Below are 18,375 nucleotides of genomic sequence, written 5' to 3' on the forward strand. Positions count from 1 at the left end.
CGACCAAAGCTCATAAGATCAGGCACCTTGATGTTTGGATCCATCTCCGAAGAGAGCATGACCTCCAGGGAGTATACGAGCAAAGCAACAGCAGTTGCATACGCTACACATTTCTGCAAACAACTACACATGACATGGCGTCCTGTTGCGCCTGCCAAATCCAAGCTTACAAGACAGGCTGGAGAACAGTGATGACGGCGTTGCAAGCAGCGTACAGCTCCCCAGTGCTAGAGTTCCATGCCAGGGCGCAGGCTGCTCCCGGCAGTCGAGGCAGGCTGGTGACCTCAGGTGGCTCATCAAGGACCACTGGTGCAGAAAACAGGCCTCCCTTCACTGTCCCAAATGCCGCGCTGTCGCCGAACGGGCTGACAGCCATCCTCACAATGCCGCTGCAGCACACCACACAAAAGCTCTTGGGCCCATTGTCAGACAAACTCTCCTGGCTGAACCACACCTCAGGTGCTAGTAATCATGGCAGACCTTGTCGTCGGGGAATGATATAAGTACGTTATACATGCTTACCTGCCATCTGGAGAAGCCATGTTGCGCAGAGGCTGCATGGGCCGGCGAATGTCCCACAGGAGTAGGCGGCCATCCATGCTGCAGGTCGCCAAGTGCCTGTCATTGACGAGGTGCAGCCCCGTCACCGCAGCACTGTGGCGGAAGCTGACAGACGGCTTGGACGGCTTTGCCTTCAGCTCCCATCTGCGCCCATCCAGCTTCCTCCAGATCTCAAAATACTCTTAGGTGTCCCTTGCCATGCGTGTTTGCAGAAAGAGAATTGCGGATATCAAGACAGCCCCAGATGAAGGAGGTTGTTTACATTGTTTACACAGCATGCCTTGTGGGATTAAACATGTCGCATGTCTGCAAAGGGACTGGAATTCCAGGGCGCACATGTGAATGGAGCCGTCGCGCGCGCCGGAGAAGAGGTGCATGCCGTGCTGTGAGCAGTGCATGCTGGTCACGTCCGCAGAGTGGGCCGGCCATGCCGTCTTTGACTTGGGGATCTCTCCTGGGGCAATGGTGGTCGAATACACTGCAATGATGCCCCCAAAGGACGCTGCGCAGTAGGTCATCAGCGGTCCTCCCAGCGGGTGTAGCGACACCACCTAAACATGATCACACAAACAAGCTCTTAAAAGCTGCCAGATTGCCTGTTGCCGAGGACTGTACACAGATTCCTGCACAAAGGTGCCTTAAGAAACCTGCACAGCACTGGGAATGGTGTGCTGTAGACATGGATAAATTGCCAGACCTGCGAGAAGCTGTTGTCGTGCCGGCCTGGCAAGGCGGGTGCGTCTGAACCGATCGGAGGCAGGGGCATGCGGCCGCGCGGCGCAAACAAGCCGCTCTCGGCGTGCAGGGAGTGCATTGCGACGCAGCAGGTTGGCCGGCCAGGGTCCTGTGCGGCCGCCAGCAGCAGCCCAGTCCCCACCTCGGGCGCCAGGTTCCATGATATCGTCTCTGTCGTCTGCTGGTGCATGAACTGCAGAGCAGTGCTTCTATCGTTGAGTATGCCAGCCTGGAGCTTCGCAAAATTGGGGCCACACAGGAGGTCTGTGGCCCCACACTGAGATCTCTCCTGATATCATCAGCACAATTTGCCTTGTGTCAAGCAAAGGCCTGCAGCAGCATGGACAACAGCTTTGCCCTTTCCAAGAGCTAGCACCTGCAGGGATGGTTCTCCTCGTCCGCCGCTGGCGCTGCACTCCCAGAGATTCAGTAGCTGCCGGGAAGCCGAGATTAGCCATCCTGACACACGAGCACAGTGTCGATCAAGAGCAAGCAGAATGAAATCTCAGGTACCTTTAAACACAAGTTTCAGCGAGCCCTATCAGCGGGCCTTATGCAAGAAGGGGTGAAGGGTTCACCTGCATGTCCATCGCCTCCCGGCAGGCCAGAAAGCGACGGCATGTATACCAGGGATGTGATTGCCTCACTGTTGTGATCGCCCTGGTCTGTACGCCAGCACTCCTTCCATTGTGGACCCTGCGGATTCCCAGAACATCTGCTCAGGTCAAGGATGACCAGGAGCATGAGTGCTTCGTATAAGAACAGCATGGTAAGAATGTTGGTGCCCCACCAATTCAGCTGCCGAGATGGGCTCAGGCTGCGCCCAGGATGAAAATGAGACGTCCACATCTGAGCGAGGTTGCCGCAACGGCTGCGATGCGGCCGGCTGAGCATGCGGCAGCCACTGCGGAGAGGACGCCGCCACAGGCTGGGGCAGGAGAGGAGAGGTTTGTATGGGGGCCAACACTGCTGGCTTCGGCGCGATGCGCTGTGGCAGCGCACTGATGTGTGAGGGTGCCACCGGCGCCACACCCAGCACCGGGTGGCCAGACGCTGGAGAATATGTGCCGGTCTGTTGCGCAGCAGGCTGTTTGTGGGTTGCGCTTGCCAAGGCCGGGCCTTCAGCTGGGCGTCCAGGGCTGCAACACATAGAAATGCTCACATTGACCACAGGACAAGAGCGGCTGGGGTCTCCACGCTGGCGCCTATGTCCTAATCGCCTTCTTCCGGAAAGTCAGTCGATGGGCAAATTATGAAGGCCGCGAGATAATACGATTCTGGTTTGCTAGAAAATTTCCATGCAATCATCAAGCCAGATTCCAGGGTCTCCGACACGTCATCACTGATGCAGGCATTGGAACTCTGGAGAGAGATTCTACCTTGGCGATCGTTGCTGGGAGTCTGCATACTGCAATTTTGAGAGCACTTCCTTCAGCCGAGCAACTGTGAGCTCCACTTCTGCCCTTGATAGGTCCAGCACCACTGACAGACGTCCACATCCTTGTGGATCCGCTGGTTTCTCCACTAGGCCCATGCGATCAACCTTTTATAATGAGTCAATGATCAGTATCTGATGCTTTGCATCACGAGGGGAGCCATCACCCTGCGTATAATTCTGTAACGAAATCCTGAGAGTGTCTAATGCACTTGATTCTATCGATTTGGTATCACAAGGATCTGACAGTAAGTAAAGCTCTCCTACAGATGTTCCTCCGCACACCAACAGATTCCATAGGCCAGATTTTCAAGAGAACTGGCCATTAGCATCGTGCACATGTCGCCCATCCCGTAGAAGGTGAAGCTACGGAACTGCATCGCATATTACGGATCGGAGATTCCCAAACCGCGCACGTGCAAAATCTCGCTTGCAAATCTTCGAAACAGTGTTTGGATAGACGTGTTGGTGGACACCAGTCACAACAGAGCCTTCCAACACCCAGTCTGCAGCACCTAAACCTTGACAAGATGGCTACAGTAGCGCAGACGCTCCTCAGCGAGGCAGCACAGTCCACCATCCGTCTGAAAGTCGCTCGGTCAGGTGGCGTACATGTTCCCTTGCGCCGGCGCTCTTGCTTGATTCGAGCTGCTGCGACTGGGCCAGGCCCGAAGCCTAAGGCTGATCTCCTACACAATGTTCGGCAAGGTTGCGATACCTTTTTGCAGGTAATTCCTTTCGGCACACGAGCAAGCACGAGTCTCCTGGGTGAAAGGGAGCGTATAGAGTGCAAGCAGTCATGAGCAAGTTGTCACTTTGACTTCAGGGCAATCTGATAACCTCGTACAGGCTGCCCTTGCATCGCAGATTGTCTCAAATTTGTCCGAACCTTTCTTTGCTCGTGAGGAATTAGGGTGCAGAGTGGCCCTGTTCACGGGCAGCATGCATCTGAAGGATTGGGGTATCTCGTCCATTTGGGAACGTCATGTGCTTGCCTTCCCTGACATTGTCTTGGTGGTTCATGGCAGAAATACGACGTGCTGTCATGTGGGTTTGGAGCCCTCTGCTGCACTTCAATCTTCGTTGCTCAAGGGCAGTCGCCAGCTGACGCGCTCTGGATCACTGCGGCGGCAACCGTTACTGGCCTGGTGCGTTCCCTTGTGCTCTAGTGGATATAAGCGGCTTTTGATCTGCTGTTGCAAGGGTGCAGCCCTCCTACGACTGTTTGTCTTCCGCTCTTTCTGAGCAGTTTCAGGGTGGGACTGATTTTTTACCCACGTGCAGGTTGCCAACGAGCTATTCTTTGACAATGCATCCTGAGCTGGTGTCGACCAGGGCGCACATGAAGTCGCGCGGCCTGCAGAACGCATGACACACTAGTCACTTGGCTGCAGAGGCTCTGCATGCCATCCTTTTTCATATTGTAATCTAGCGAGTGGCCATCAAGTACTGTGTCTACTGCCTTTCTGGGCTGCTGTATTCTTGGTTTTCGACGCAATGTACGGATATTGCTGAACAGCACTGGAAAATTGACGTACAAATTGTCTTCTGGCCCGCGGCTGGTCCATCGGGCTTAGTTTGTTGAGGGCAGCCTCAACACGACGAAGAGTTGAGGTGTGTAGACTGTATGGTAGTACTTTGGCATTGCCGGAGACTCACTGTGAGGGTTCCTCGGAGTTGCGAGGCAGAACATGCCAGGTCAGGGAAGAGAAAAGCATGCAGGCTCTTCTGCATTTTTTAGCAAAGCTGAGGCTGGGATCAAACAAGCCAGCATCAGTATCTGCTTAGCAGTTGGATTGCTCATTCGATATATGATTCTGACTATATGAATTCGCAGCAGGTTTGCAGCGCAGTCCAACAATTTTGGTGTGTATTGAAAGAGATTCTGGTGACAGTACTCTGTGAAGCACATGTGCTGCACACGAGCACTTGTGCGGGCATGTGTGGGTGTGAGGAGTGTCGTTTCAATGCCTTATAAGTAGCATTTTTGGAGGCTCTCAAGTGAGAGCCAGTTGCATGTTGAAGCTTGAAGGGTCTAATCAACATGTGTACAGTAAGCGCTGTGCCAAACATTAAGTAACATGATATAATCAAGGCAAATATCATATTTTCATATCATATCTAAACTCCTTGTTTGATTGCTGCATGTGCTCACTGAGTGACTGGCAGTACATGTCATGGCATTTTTATCACAGTCCGACAAAAAGTCTTTAGCCGATAAGCTCAGAGCTGCGGCTAGCTAGCTGTAGCTCATTCCCAATTACAGTGCAAATAGATCTGTACTGCTCTCCAGGGAGTACACAAGACTGCATGCATGGTCAACTTGAAGGATCTCTGCACTCAAGTCCCTTGCAGGATCAAGTTCCGTCAGGTTGCAATGAAATTCACCTTTGTTAAAACTTATTCAAGCTCCATGAAGAACGTGTGCTCATCGGATGGTGGCAAACTGCGACAGCTCCACAGTGGTGAAACCGATCTCTTGCCCAAGCGGCTGCAGGACATCATGTCGCGGGCCAAATACCTTTATCTGGCGCACGTGCGTGTCTCGGCCGTTCTGGTGGTTGGACAGAATGGCAAGCTGCATGCAGTACGCCTTCAGATTGTCCCTGTGGCAACACACACATTTCACGGAAGGCCTTGGATATTCATCTGCTGGCAGGCGTGCATGGGCCCCAAACAGCCAACCTTTCAACAGTCTGGACAATTGATAATGCAGGGGAGCACAGTCCAAGAGTGTGTGGTCAACTGTGTGGCGCTTGGAGGTGTGACGCACGATGAGTAGGGCGGCTGCAGAGGTACTTTCACCCAGCCAATCGGTTCGTTCAGCTCCACCACCCTGATCTCCTTCAGGTCGTGCACACTGGTGCCCGCTCTGACCGAGATCTTGTTGGGCGTGTAGCTCTCATCCAGCTTGTAATCCAGGTTGATGGCCAGCTCTTGCAGGCGAACCTGCCAGAGCAGCATGCGCTCAGCCAGTGATCAAATGTGGCGCCCTGTCAAACTGCTGCTGTTGACAGCTGCTGCTGTGTTGAAGATTTGGAGCACCTTCTTCTGAAACTGGATGTTGACCAGGTGCGGCTGAGACCCATCAGACTGCCAGTATGTGTCTTCGCGCCCATCCCTCAACAGCTCCACACCATTCCCTGGCTTTGCGCTCGTGACTGTCCACACAGCTAGCTTGCCGATCTCGCGGTTGCTGCGGCTGTCTGGAAGGGTGCTTGTCACAAGTACTGGCGGAGCTGCAAGTAATTTAGGGTCAGGCAAATAGTAGTTGTGTAATTGATTCACCATCACAAGGTAGTCTTTCATCAGTCCATTCAGACGATCACCTGTCATCTCAAATCTCTAAGTGCAAGAAAGTGTACTCCTGTCAAGAAGTGCCTCCCATCTTGAAGGCAAATGAGCTTACATAGGACTGCTGCAGGCCTTGAGATCGCGCATCTCCTTGAGTTGGATTGTTCGAGATCTCATATAGGAATGCATCTAACATTCATTGATGATACTGCACATCAAGAGTCCTGTGGAACAATCAATTTCTGATGCTGTAAAGTGAGCTTCTGTGGATCAACATCACAGAAGCAATCAGCCAGCATGCAAGGAGTGTCTGGACAGGTACAAAATTATCGATGATTACTTTTTTTTTTGAGTCCTTGAATGGCGAGGAGGATGCAAAATCGAAGTCCAGCTGGAGCAATGGCTGACGCCCCGGAAAGCTGCCAGATGAGGCAACCCCAGTGGTGGAAATTCCTGATGCGCCGTTCTCGCCTGCAGAGGACATTTTAAGTTACCCCAGCCATCCTTGATTACCCGTTGCCACATTCTGCAGCCGAGCTTTACAATGAATGCGTGGGGTGCTCCCACTCAGGGGGCCTGGGCCGCCCAGGTCGATGAGGAGGAGAAAGCCAACGGGGGAACGCTTGATGCTCCGAAGGAGCCTGTCATCACCTTTGGCCAGGACAAGGCATTTCCCACCCTTGGAGAGGCTGTCAAGAAGAAGGAGAGCAAGAAGGACAAGAAGAAGCCCCAGAAAATGAACCTGGCTGACTTTCAGTCCAATTACAAGCCGCCCTCAGCCAGCAGGCGCCCCACAGTGAGCGACGATCAGCTCAAGATGTCGCTGCCAACAGCACCCCGTGCCAGGGACAGTGATGAGCCCTCTGCTGGATTGGGAGGTGCCTTCCGAGACTACGGAGGCGGAGACCGTGGTGCGAGCTCCACTGTGGCTTTTCGGCAGTACTTGAAGCTTTCACTTTGGCTTGAGCACGAACAACTGTCACAAACCGTACATGTGTAACTTCTGTGAATTGCTCTTGATCAATCAGCATCAGTGGTTGCAATGGTTGATTTATTCATCTTTTTGCCTAGCTGATTGCTTCACCCCCATTATGTCGATCCAGGCCTGTTGACCCAGCTGTCCCCCTGGTGCAGGTGACGGTGACAGGGGAAGGGACAGGGGGAGCTTTTTTGGGCGGCGAGACAGGGATGGCGACAGCCAGGATGGCAGCGAAGGCGCTTTTGGGGACGAGCCTTCCAGGGCAGACGCAGTGGACGACTGGGGCGCCTCGCGCAAGTTTGTGCCCTCGTCCAGCGGCGGAGGCTCCGGCGGGTTTGGCAGCGGCGGCTTCGGCTCACGCAGGGAGGACCGCGACGAGCCAGCAGGGGAGGACGGCCCCTCAAGGGCGGACACCACAGATGACTGGGGCGCAAGCCGCAAGTTCACGCCAACCTCAGCGGGTGGCTCGGGGGGCTTCGACGACAAGTCCTCCTCGCGCGGCTTCGCCAGCTCCCGGCGCGGCGACGACGACTTCGAGGGCGGCCCCTCGCGCGCGGATACCGAGTCGCGCTGGGGCAAGAAGATTGCGCCCTCCTCGGGCGTTTCCAGCGGCAGCAGCGGCGGCGGGTACGAGGACCGGCCCAGCAGGGACCGGGACTCAGAGGAGACCTGGGGCGCGCGGCGCGGCGTCGATGCCGGCGCCGACGCGCCCTCGGCCGGCGGCCGGCCGCGCCTGAAGCTGGCGCCGCGCACCAAGCCGCTGCCGGTGCTGGAGATCCCGCCCGAGGCCAAGCTGCCGGAGAAGAAAGAGCCCGAGCCGGAGCCGCTGCCGGTGGTCACGGGACCACCAAAGCCCAAGGCCAACCCCTTCGGCGCCGCACGGCCGCGTGAGGAGGTGCTCAAGGAGCAGGGCCGGGACTGGAAGAAGGAGGAGGCTGCGCTGGGAACCAAGGACACCAATGACAGGTGTGTGCATGCCAGCTCCTCTGGCCTGTGCGAGAAAGATCACGACCTGTACATGCGATGCTTCTGTGTGCTGGACAACCTTCATCTTCTTTGAAACAATGCATCTGCTTCACGCTGTAATTGGGTGTGGACGCAGGTGGACAGAGAAGACGACCGGAACCAGCGATATCACAGAGGGCCTGGAGAAACTGCCCCAGGAAGTTGCATCGGCGCTGGCGACGGCAGACACAGAGCAGGCGGAAGCTGCGGCCCCTGACAGTGGATCTGCCCCCGCTGCGACAGAGCCGGCAGCTGCTGAAGAGGGCTCTGTTGACAAGTCTGCTGAGGAGAAGGTCGAAGAGGCTGGTGCGTTGCAGAGGATCTCTTCACTTCCTGCTTGCAATTGAACCACATGTTGGGAGGTGATTTCATGTGCAGAAACATAGAAGAGCGGCTAAGTTGCTTTGGCTTAGTCTGGCTCGTTTGCCACAGGTGCAGAGACCGCAGAGTAAGTGCGAGCATCGTCCACTGGGGGCCAAAAGCACCAGATTCTAGGAGTTGTATGCGGCAGAATATAGCGACAAATGTTGCAGCATCTTCTTGTAGTTGTGCAACTGCTTGTGCATATACAAAGCAGTAGGTAGTTGTTAATATCGCTTGCTCTATGTGCTTGTCAATAAGCTTGTAGTGACTGCCGTGTTTGAATAGCTAGGAGCCAGACTGTTGTATCGTGTGGTGCTTTTGTAGAGAGGGAGTCCACTCTTGGAAAGCGCACAGTTGGAAACATTTGGCGCGGTCAGGATCACATGTTTAGTGGCATAAGGTCTTAGCTGTGCACGGCCTGCAGGCAGTACTGAAACTCATGTCCTGCTACTAGCTTGTATGTGACCGGATCCGGAAGGATCTCAGGAAATCCTGTAATGATCGTATTCACGCCTTGAATTAAGAATGTTTGCAATCATGTTCATGCCTTGAACTGCACTTCATGCTTTGCAGCGCAAAGTTTGCACCTCCTTGGCATCATTTCAAGCCAAGTGATCTCCCTAACGAAATCAACAGTATGCCATATGATAAGCCTCCCTAGTAATTTATAAACATTTATTCCGTCATGCAGCTGAGACTTCAGTAAAGGCTATCTAGCACGTAGACCGTACAAAACTCAACATCGCAGCCCTCACCGAATGATATGAATGCATATATTCTGCAGGATGCATTAAAATACAACAAGCATGTCTCATCATCCAAACTATCTAATTGCGACTATCTACATGCAGGACGCGCCACTTGATCAATTGGCAGAAACTTTGATGTTTCTGACAGTCAATCCTTCCTCCAGACCGTAAAACTTATTGCACAGCTCACGCGCTAACAGAAATTCCCACAACTCCCGAGAATAGATTGCTTCTCGCTCATTTAACAACAATATCACATATTCTGATGAGTTCAACACGCCGGGCCTCAAATCGGCAGCTCTGCCACCAGATTCAGATGACATACACAAACGGAGCCTCAGCAGGGGTTGTCAGGAAAGCAGGCGCATAAGTGGGCGGGCGGGCGGTCTCCAGAATGGACAGCTTGACACTGCCCTCAGAATCCATCTGGTAGTCCCACTGCCAAGACGGGCGGCGCTTGTGCAGAGGGAACAGCGCTCGCCGCAGACCGCCGGCCGGCGCAGCCGACACCACCATCTTGTAGCCATCCGGCACCTGCACCCATCAACCCAGCCGCTGTGAGGCAGAGCAGACACACACTGCATATGGAGTCCCAAATGCATTGATCCCTTTCTAGCAGGGCAGGAACGCTCCGTTTGGGGTCCTGCAGTGAGCAGTACTCACAACCTTGGCAGACTTCAAGTCATATATGCTTGAGCTTTCACGCTCTGAGTGCTGACGGGTGTGAGTGCTGAGCGCGCACCTCGAAGGTCTGGTCGCCCTCCAGAACGACGTGGGAGGCCTCGAATTCGGACTGGCCGTGCAGCACGATGCGCGCGGCCTCCTTGCGCGCGACCTTGTGCTGCCAGTAGCAGTTGTCGGGGCTGCCCCAGTCTATGCCCTTGTTGCGCACCACCACGCCCGTCAGCCGCACCCGGCCGCACCTGCGCACCAGCAGCAAGCCAATTGGTCAATTGCGTGCAAGTCCTTGCCACTGTCAGTGGCCAATGGAGCACTAGAGGAAAACATAAGGATTACTCCGGAAGGTCAGACCGTGCATTTCCCCCATGCATGCATCCCTTGATGTAAACTCAGCAAACTGCGGGACAGAGGTATTCAAGGCGGCCCATCCAGTCAAATACGGGGGAGTGCGCACCTGTCGCTGAACACCAGGCGGTGCTGCTCGGGGTTGCTGGCGCGCGTGAAGGGCACAACACTGCTGGCACTAGACCCCTGTGGGATGCTGCTGCTGCTGTTAGAGCTGCTGCCAGGGGCTGCTAGGTGCAGCTGCATGTGGGCCGAGCTGTCGCTGTGCGCAAGCTGCGCGCCGGCCGGCTCGGAGGAGAAGAGAGTCTGGCGGCCGTCAGGGTGGCTGACGTGGATGTCTGTGGCGTAGCTGCGGCTCTGGCCACCGGCTGAGTGCGGCGACTCTACACTGCCGGTGACGCAGTCTGCGTGCACCAACAGGCTGCCCTCCACGTGCACATCCAACAGCGCTGCGTCCGCAACCTGCGCAAATGCAACGCGCACAAGTATGAAGAAAAGTACTAAATCAAAATATGAAGGGCTGCCGCGCCTCGAGCAATTAAACACAACCAGAGGAGCACCAGCTTGACTGCCACACATGAAGGCAGGTGTGCATAGATAGGCCAGGATCCTGCTTCATGCAGGTGTGGAGGCAGGTGTGTACAGACAGGCCAGGATCCTGCTTCATGTGGGTGGGATGAGTGCAGGAGCCTCACCTCGAGGACAAGCTCAGAGCCATGCTTCAGGGCGCCGCCGCGGACTTTCTGGGCAATGACGTCCCAGAGGGGCCCCAGCGCAGGGTGGTACAGGAAGATGAAGCCCGGCCCCTTCTCCAAGTACTGCTCCACAGTCCCCACCTGCCCACACCATATCTTGCTATCAACACCATCCTCCATTCTTTCAACCCCAAGATAACGCTCCTCAACGAGTCATGCACTGCAATTGCCTGGCACAGGCATCACAACCAGGTATTTGGGCAAGGATCACGAAAGAATTGGAACAATTCACATGAGTGGTACCACCCAGAAGAATCATTAAAGATTACTGGGTAAGCAAGTGGTGAGAGCTGGCATGATGGAGGCCCCACCTCTGGGACGTGGGAGAGGCCGCAGCGGGTGAGGAGGTCGGTGGCGTTGCGCATGAGGTCGAGGAAGGAGCCGTCGGGCGTCTGGCTGACCATAGTGCTGCCGGGCTTTCGCCGGCGCTTGGCCGAGGACGTCACGCAGCGCCGCCGATTGTACACCACAAAGGTGTTCAGTGAGCCGTGCAGGGACTCCGGCATTGGCTCGTTGAAACGCTGCGCCAGGCTGTCCACCACATTCTGCGCAGCAATTCGCACCATGTTCAACACTCATGTGCAAAGCACCTGCCAGCTTGCACCCCACAGATCCTTTTCAGCCCACAATGCGCCATAATTTCAGCTTGTGGATGGCGACAAACAGACAAAGGAGTCATAAGGCTTACTCACAAATGTGACAAAGCAGTGACTGGAACAATGCAGAGACACAGACCTGCATTGTGCATTCCAAGCGGCCAGCAAAGGTGCTCTTCTCCTCCCCGCTCACGGCATCTGTATAAGCCACCTTCTTGCCCTGGTTGAAGATCATGCCTGGCAGAGCAGCACCGCCGCCAGACTTGACCCCGGCCTTCACTGCTGCTTCAACCGCCTGCAGTCATCCCAACTTGGTTACCAGAGCCCAACAATAAAGACCGCCTGAACAGAAACACTCCAGAGCTTCGCAGCATCTGCATGAGACGCACAGGCAATGCGCACGCACTCAGTCTGGTTTGCGGTAATGAGCTGACAAGCTGTGCTGGGCGAGAGGCTTGCCTTGAGGCCGATGTAGAGGACGTTGGTGTTGGCAGGGTAGCGGCTGTACTGGCTGCCATCCAGGCACTCGTCCGACACTCCCAGCCGGCCAAACTCAGTGTACTCCACATTGGTGACGTTGTAGACGTACTCGTAGCCGTCCCCATCCGCGCGCTTCAGGCGCCGCTCCATCAGCACATTGACCCCCTCGGCCGCGCCCGCGCGGCGCTCGCAAGAGGCGAAGCCGAAGCACTTGCTGTCTGCGTAGCCCGCGCCAGACAGGGCCAGCAGCGTGGCGTCTGTACCGGCCAGGGGGTTACTGCGACACACAGGGAGACCCCTGTCAGCCTGCAGCCTTACCGCTCCCTAGATTGCAACTCCTATGTGTACTTATGATCAAGCAGCAGCACATCCAAGCAGTCCTTGACGTGGATGAATGGTGCAGCAGCAAGGGACCCTTAATCTTTCACACTCGCAGCACTCATACTTGCAATGTGGATTGTGCACTCAGCCAGTCTCATGATCGAAGAGCAGCATCGTCACTCGTCGAAAACTGGGGAGGGCAACAACATACCTGATCTGGCGCACGATGGCGGCCTCACGGCGGCGGTTGCTGAGCCAGGTGAAGACACCCTCGTCCAGCATTAGCTTCCAGATGGCGCCGTGGCCGCCGGGCTTCATGAGGGGCCGCAGCGGCTCCGGCAAGAGCCAGCTGCCATCCTCAGCGCTCACTACTGGCACCATCGGCTGCTCAAACAGCCTGCGACACAGATGCAGCGCCTTTACTTGTCTTGCGAAGTGTGCTCAGGATGTTTTGCAAGCTTTGGAGTGCTACACCAATCCACCGGCAACTCTAATTCGACTCAGAAAGGGATAAGTAAGGTAATGGTTTGGGAGCATGCCTGAAGGACTCCTTGCCGCGGCCAAACCAATTGTTCTCAGCCAGCAGCTTCTGGACCCTTTCGTGATTGCCCTTTGCTGCTGACGTCATGATTGCGACGGGAGTGATCTCCTGGGTTCCGTACACCTTGTAATAGAGGTACTCTCGCGCCTGCAGACACCGCAACAGAGCGTGATCAGCGCAGGACGGGACAAGATTGACAAAGCCAAGTAGCTGATGCAGAAGATCGCAGGAGGTCACCTGCAGATCGCGAATGATGCCTGACAATAAAGAGCGGCCGCAATAGGGCAGCATGGCTGTTGGTACACTCTCGCCGGTCACATCGCACTGGAGGCCCAGGCGATCACCAGCTCCTATTCACATGGAGAAGCCATCATGGGGGATGCATCAAAGTGCCATACAAGGACGCATAATGACAAGCATAAAAATCAAGGCTGCATCCAAAAATTGTTTCTGCACGCACCGCCGAGAGGAAGAATTTCTGCCATGTATGGAAGTGCTTCCAGGCCTGTAGCAGCTGCAGCAGCTGCTGCGCGTCTGTTTTTGTTACCCGCAATATCAAGGCCCTGTGGCATGTAGAACTTTGGCTCTGCTGCAGTCTCCTCTGCCGAGCTCTGTTCCAACGCCTGGGCGGATGCCGCCATGGTCTCAAGACACTTCAGCTGGTATCCAGCCAGGCCTCCAATCGAGTTATAGAAAGTGTCCACATGGTGTAGGTTTGTGCATAAGAGATGCAATGCCTTGTTGAAGCCTGCGCAACAAGCAAGTCCACACCTTACTTGCAGGCGCAGGGATGAAAGATTTGTGAGGATCTTCTCTGCACATGACCTTCAGTGAACAAAATGGAAAGCCCAAAAACTTACCCTGGCTGTTTGCAGGAACGGCAAGAATGTGCTCCTGCCCAATTGCAACCAAGCAGAGCAGCAGGTATGCGCTACCAGCATCCAATCCACCCAATGCATCCATGAATCGCTGCCCAGGGCTGCATCAAGGATGCAATATATTGATAGCTAGTGGTGAGCATGACAGTCAGGGGACCAACACTTGAACAACAGTTAGAGATGACGCAGCAAGGCACTGAACTTCTGCAGAGTAGGGCAAAGGACACACCTGCAGCTCGTGCCAAACCTCAAAACTCTTTCATTTTGCACAAGGTGGTCCGTCTGCGAACAAAATACTTTCATGTTCAAGTCTGCCACCCGGTAACATGCATGAGCACACCATTGCTGTTTCTTAATGCATCACTATATCATGGTGGGTTTGTTCAACCATGCAATGTACAAGCTCACCTTTGCCTGTGCGGTCGAAGCGTTTGCCAAGGTCTCGACCAGGTCCCGGAGGTAGGCAACCTCGAGAACAAGCTTGCTGTGACGCCCGATCTCTCTCGAATCAGGCTGTTCGGCAGGAACGGCCTGGATCTCAGCCTGGGTCGTTCTGGTGGCACCAGGCAAGAGCCTTGCTCCTTTGTGATTCGGCTTCTCCACAGGTCGCAAAAATATTCTCCTGCCATGGGTGTGGCCCCATCGCGTGGCATGCGGGTATGCTGACTGCCGGCTCAGAAACCCCCTCCTTAGGCAGGATTTACTGTAGACCACTGGGGTCTGTGCCTGGTTGAGCTGACCTGACATTCTCTCAAGTGCCTATACACAGATACTCGCCCTCTCCTGACTCTTCAGCAGCTCCCACAACAACAACAACAACAACAAGAACAATCACCACGACATGACTCTCTGGAGCAATTCTTGTAGCTGGCTGGCAGGTGGATGTCTCTCTGGAGGATATTGCGATGCATCCGATACAGAGGGCAGAACCAGGGTAGAGGTCCTCGGTGGAATACTTTGATGGACTTTCCCAGGAACGGGGAACACGAGCAAACGACAGAATTTCCAGTATTAAAGATTCGGGAGGAAATTCACGCGTCCCAAAAGTTTTTGCAGAATTAGAGTCTGCCGAAGACCTTGTTGACATCAAGTGTTGGGAAGAGTGTTGGTATTGTGGAGTGTTTATATAGGCGGACGATCTGTCCGAAGTAAAAGGAAAGGAGCATTTTAGGTCGCGTGAGCGGGAGTGCATCATAGATCAAGGGATCGATCAGGCTAAAACTCACATGCCGATTCGACAAGCCCTTGTAGCTAGATTTCCGCGCTATCATGATACGCCATCTCGTGCATTTCAGAAGTCAAAGTAACGAATTTACTAAAAAGCCATTTTTGCTATCGAAACTCTAAAGTTTCACCCAGATCACGTAAGGGAATATGGACCTGCCATCTGATCCTGACAGTCTGGCGATGCTTTTGGTTCAGCAGTTCTTGGAGGAGCAGGGATGCACTCCAGGTGTGTGCCCAGGTATATATACAATCAACGCAGAGCTTGGATTTAAAAAATTATTCAATTTAGTCTGTGCGCTGAACAGCTCTCAAGGAAGTAGAGCGGCAATACGGTCTCAAGTATGTTCCAGAGAAACTTCCAAGAGGATCCATGCTGCTTGAGGCAAGCAATTTCTGTGTCTTTGTCACATTTGCATCCAACCGTCCTCAGGGCGACACTTTCAATACCAGCTGTGACAGCTGACGGACGTCCTGATTGGTTGTGTCATCATTGCGCAGCTGGTTTATCAACACCTGGAACAGGCGGCAGCAGAAGCAGCTGCTGATGAAGATGAGGCACGAATCTCAGCAGAGACGGAGGAAGAAGCCTTGCTGAAGGTATCATGATAGATTCCTATGTGTGGTATTTTGCCTACACACCTGAATGGCGGTGAACGGCGGTGAACAAGTAAGTCTCAGTGTCTTGGACAGGGTGGACGCCCAGAGTTTGCTGTGGAGCACGTGGCATGTGTGCAGAATCTGCACTCTGCAAACATCATTTCCATCTGCTGTTGGCCAGGAGCACCTAAATTCATTTCCGGGTCAGGTGTGTCGGGGCTCCATTTACACATTTTGAGACACCTCATCTGCAGGTGGACGGTGGAAGATTCTCACATGCGACTGTGGGTTTATGCAGGAAATGGGCAAGTCCAGCTGATCACATTTGATGGCGACCTGCTCTGGACCCAGAAACTAGCAGGGGGTGGCATTCTTTCACTTGACCTGCATGTTGACGAGAGGTGGGATTCTTATAAACTCCTGCGCAACGGGGTTCCTCACAGATCAATGGTCGCAATTGCATACTTAGTACCGCCTTCCTTATACACCACTTTGTGCATGCCAGGGAGGGGAGGTCATACTTGTTGGTCGGGTCGATGGATGGCACCGTCACTGTCATGGACGCCCAGGAAGGCATAGTGCTGGCCAGTAGTAAGGCGCACACAAAGTACTGCGTGCGTGTCATATGGGGCCCATCGGCCTCCACATTTGTGTCGGCATCTTGGGACCAGTCTTTGGTTGTGCATCGCTGGACACCACGTGCGTCCTTCGCCTTCCTCTGTGCCCTGCACTGCCGTTGTCCCTGTCCAAGCTGCACCTCTCTTTAATCATGCAGTGAAGCAGGTGTCAAGCGCTGCTGATCTAAGAAAACGTTGCTATCAGCTCTGGAAGGCCAGGCAGCAAGCATCGGCGAGCTGCATCGGGAGCAATATGCAACAGCAGTTACGGATGCTGCGCTGTTGGCAGATCAAACAACGCTTGTCGTGTCCTTGCGCAATACCAACTTCCTGCGGCTGTTCTCTACTGAAACACAGAAGGTAGGTGCTTCACCTGATGAGTCATGCTCATGTAATTTTTCTGCATTGGATGCGAGATGGTCAGCAAAAGCGTATACTTGCAGGGAGTGGGTACGGTCAATATGAATGCGCAAGGCGACAATCATGTCTCCTTCACAGCGAGCCATCTGGCTGTGTCACCATGCGGCAAGTATATCTTGGTCTCGACAGATGGCGCACGCATCATCATGTTCAACGTGGCAGGTGAGCATGTGCCATGGCATGCCATGCAGCTCATCTTTGTGGCTGTTTGTAATCCACAATGCTCTCCATCTGCTGGCTTAGCTTGCTGTTGTTGCAGATTGGCACCAGAGCCGCAACTTTTTCGGCTTGCAAATCGAGAGCTTCCATCAGCCTCTGACCACCTGGCACCCCTCTGGCTTCTACTTTTTTGCTGCTGCGGCGCATGGGCAAGTTATGGTCTTCCATGTTGGCAGTGCAAAGGTGAGCCATGACAATCAGTGGACAATTTGGCCTAGGCACCATCCGGCACAACACCTACCATACTAAGATACACCGTAGTACGGTGACCAACTGGCTTCAAGTTGAAGTTGGTGCGCTTGGTTAGGCCATTGCTCTGCCAATCAGATGTATCCTTTGCAGATAGGAGTTTCAGGAATGCAGGATGTGATAGAATGAAGGATTGCCAATGCAGTGAATGAGCATAACCTTCAAGTAAAACTGTTGATGGCATCTGGATGATCATGATGGACCAACGCTGTGTGCTTTCTGCAGGTGGTTGCTACACTGAAAGCCCACGAAAAGAACGTGAGAAGCTTGCACTATGACAAGCAGCAGAGATGTCTTGTCACAGGAAGTTTTGACCGCAATGTGCAGATTTACAAAGACGCCATATGCATGCCTGCACTTCTTGCCACGCCAGCAGAAGACATCAGCTTGGAAACCAAGACCCAACAGCCTTGACCACAATGTTGCTGCTCGCTACATGATCAATAATGGCTGCAAAAGTTCATAATGCTGACCCCTGGATGATCCTTTGAAAAGACAAGGTGTAAGAGACAATGTCACACTCCCACTGATATATGCGTTATAGCTCTCCATATCTGCGTGTCCCATCATATTTCTCTATAATCCAAAGCTGTGCTGAGGTATAATCTTCTCAATGAGGCTGCTTGTGCTGATATCTCCACCGTCATGTAATAGTATATCTCCTAGTGCATTCCAAACTGCTCAGAGCTTCCCCTCCTCAGTGAGCGCTTCAACGCGCAGGAGTACGAAGCCAACCGCCAGTCCCTGCAATAAAACAGCATCGGATGAATGAGCAGACAAAGGGGCCCATCAGAAACATTGTAAATACTGCACCCCACTTCAAACAAGAAGAGTGGGACCCTCACCACAAGAGTGATGGCGAAGCAGACACCAGCTACACCAGAGATGTAGCTGAGCTCGTCGGCGACCTGGTAGATCTCCATTGCTGCAGCAGTCTTCACATTCTGACGGAGGGTCTGTGTCTGCTTTGCGCGAGGCTGTGCTACCAGAGTAGACTGCAGTGATCTGTGGGCACAGCACAGCACTTGATCAGGCCAAACGTCCTCGTATATTTAGTGTCAAAAAATAGAATTTTGATCCAGGAAAAGGCAATCAAACCGACTGTCACCTAAGAGGAGCGCCCTGGGGTCTGAGGCCAGCAGCATGCCCGAGGGATGCCCGCACGGGCCGCCTGCTGGTCTTGGCTGTGCAAACGCACGCAGAGGAGCTGGTAATGGCGGCAGACATGGTGGTTGCCATTGTTTTTTATTGCTGTTGTTCGTTGGTCGCAGAATATTTCGCATTGAATGGTGGAGATAAGGGCAGGGCGCTGTTGCCAATCTGGGCTG

The 18,375-nt window shown here is 54.0% G+C and overlaps 5 protein-coding genes across 5 annotated transcripts; 1 reads left to right on the top strand and 4 right to left on the bottom strand.

The window, feature by feature from the left end:
• Positions 1-166: 166 nt before the first annotated feature.
• Positions 167-1,754, bottom strand: COCSUDRAFT_39687 (WD40 repeat-like protein; the record flags this gene model as incomplete). Its single annotated transcript, XM_005651141.1, has 5 exons — positions 167-389; positions 523-705; positions 898-1,112; positions 1,259-1,560; positions 1,673-1,754. The coding sequence occupies 5 exons, from the start codon at positions 1,752-1,754 to the stop codon at positions 167-169; spliced, it is 1,005 nt and encodes a 334-aa protein (XP_005651198.1).
• A 3,405-nt stretch (positions 1,755-5,159) lies between these two features.
• On the bottom strand, positions 5,160-6,067 carry COCSUDRAFT_59175 (anaphase-promoting complex, subunit 10; the record flags this gene model as incomplete). The annotated part of the gene is made up of 4 exons (XM_005651142.1): positions 5,160-5,337; positions 5,505-5,680; positions 5,777-5,937; positions 6,061-6,067. 4 exons carry the CDS (start codon positions 6,065-6,067, stop codon positions 5,160-5,162), a joined length of 522 nt encoding a protein of 173 aa, XP_005651199.1.
• A 502-nt stretch (positions 6,068-6,569) lies between these two features.
• On the top strand, positions 6,570-8,889 carry COCSUDRAFT_46176 (hypothetical protein; the record flags this gene model as incomplete). The annotated part of the gene is made up of 4 exons (XM_005651143.1): positions 6,570-6,936; positions 7,160-7,970; positions 8,107-8,315; positions 8,442-8,889. 4 exons carry the CDS (start codon positions 6,570-6,572, stop codon positions 8,459-8,461), a joined length of 1,407 nt encoding a protein of 468 aa, XP_005651200.1. The 3' UTR covers positions 8,462-8,889.
• Positions 8,890-9,433: 544 nt separating this feature from the next.
• On the bottom strand, positions 9,434-14,690 carry COCSUDRAFT_27155 (nucleotide-diphospho-sugar transferase; the record flags this gene model as incomplete). The annotated part of the gene is made up of 14 exons (XM_005651144.1): positions 14,127-14,690; positions 13,948-14,000; positions 13,701-13,819; positions 13,301-13,588; positions 13,078-13,190; positions 12,848-12,987; positions 12,511-12,696; positions 11,933-12,255; positions 11,638-11,777; positions 11,214-11,447; positions 10,843-10,983; positions 10,257-10,609; positions 9,864-10,044; positions 9,434-9,655 (listed from the first exon to the last, which is right to left on the bottom strand). The coding sequence occupies exons 1-14, from the start codon at positions 14,463-14,465 to the stop codon at positions 9,434-9,436; spliced, it is 2,832 nt and encodes a 943-aa protein (XP_005651201.1). The 5' UTR covers positions 14,466-14,690.
• A 2,669-nt stretch (positions 14,691-17,359) lies between these two features.
• COCSUDRAFT_64596 (hypothetical protein) lies at positions 17,360-18,315 on the bottom strand. Its single transcript, XM_005651145.1, has 3 exons — positions 18,156-18,315; positions 17,893-18,052; positions 17,360-17,791 (listed from the first exon to the last, which is right to left on the bottom strand). The coding sequence occupies exons 1-3, from the start codon at positions 18,284-18,286 to the stop codon at positions 17,729-17,731; spliced, it is 354 nt and encodes a 117-aa protein (XP_005651202.1). The 5' UTR covers positions 18,287-18,315; the 3' UTR covers positions 17,360-17,728.
• Positions 18,316-18,375: the final 60 nt, after the last annotated feature.

The sequence above is a fragment of the Coccomyxa subellipsoidea genome, assembly GCF_000258705.1.
Source record: "Coccomyxa subellipsoidea C-169, whole genome shotgun sequence".
Taxonomy (NCBI): Eukaryota; Viridiplantae; Chlorophyta; class Trebouxiophyceae; family Coccomyxaceae; genus Coccomyxa; species Coccomyxa subellipsoidea.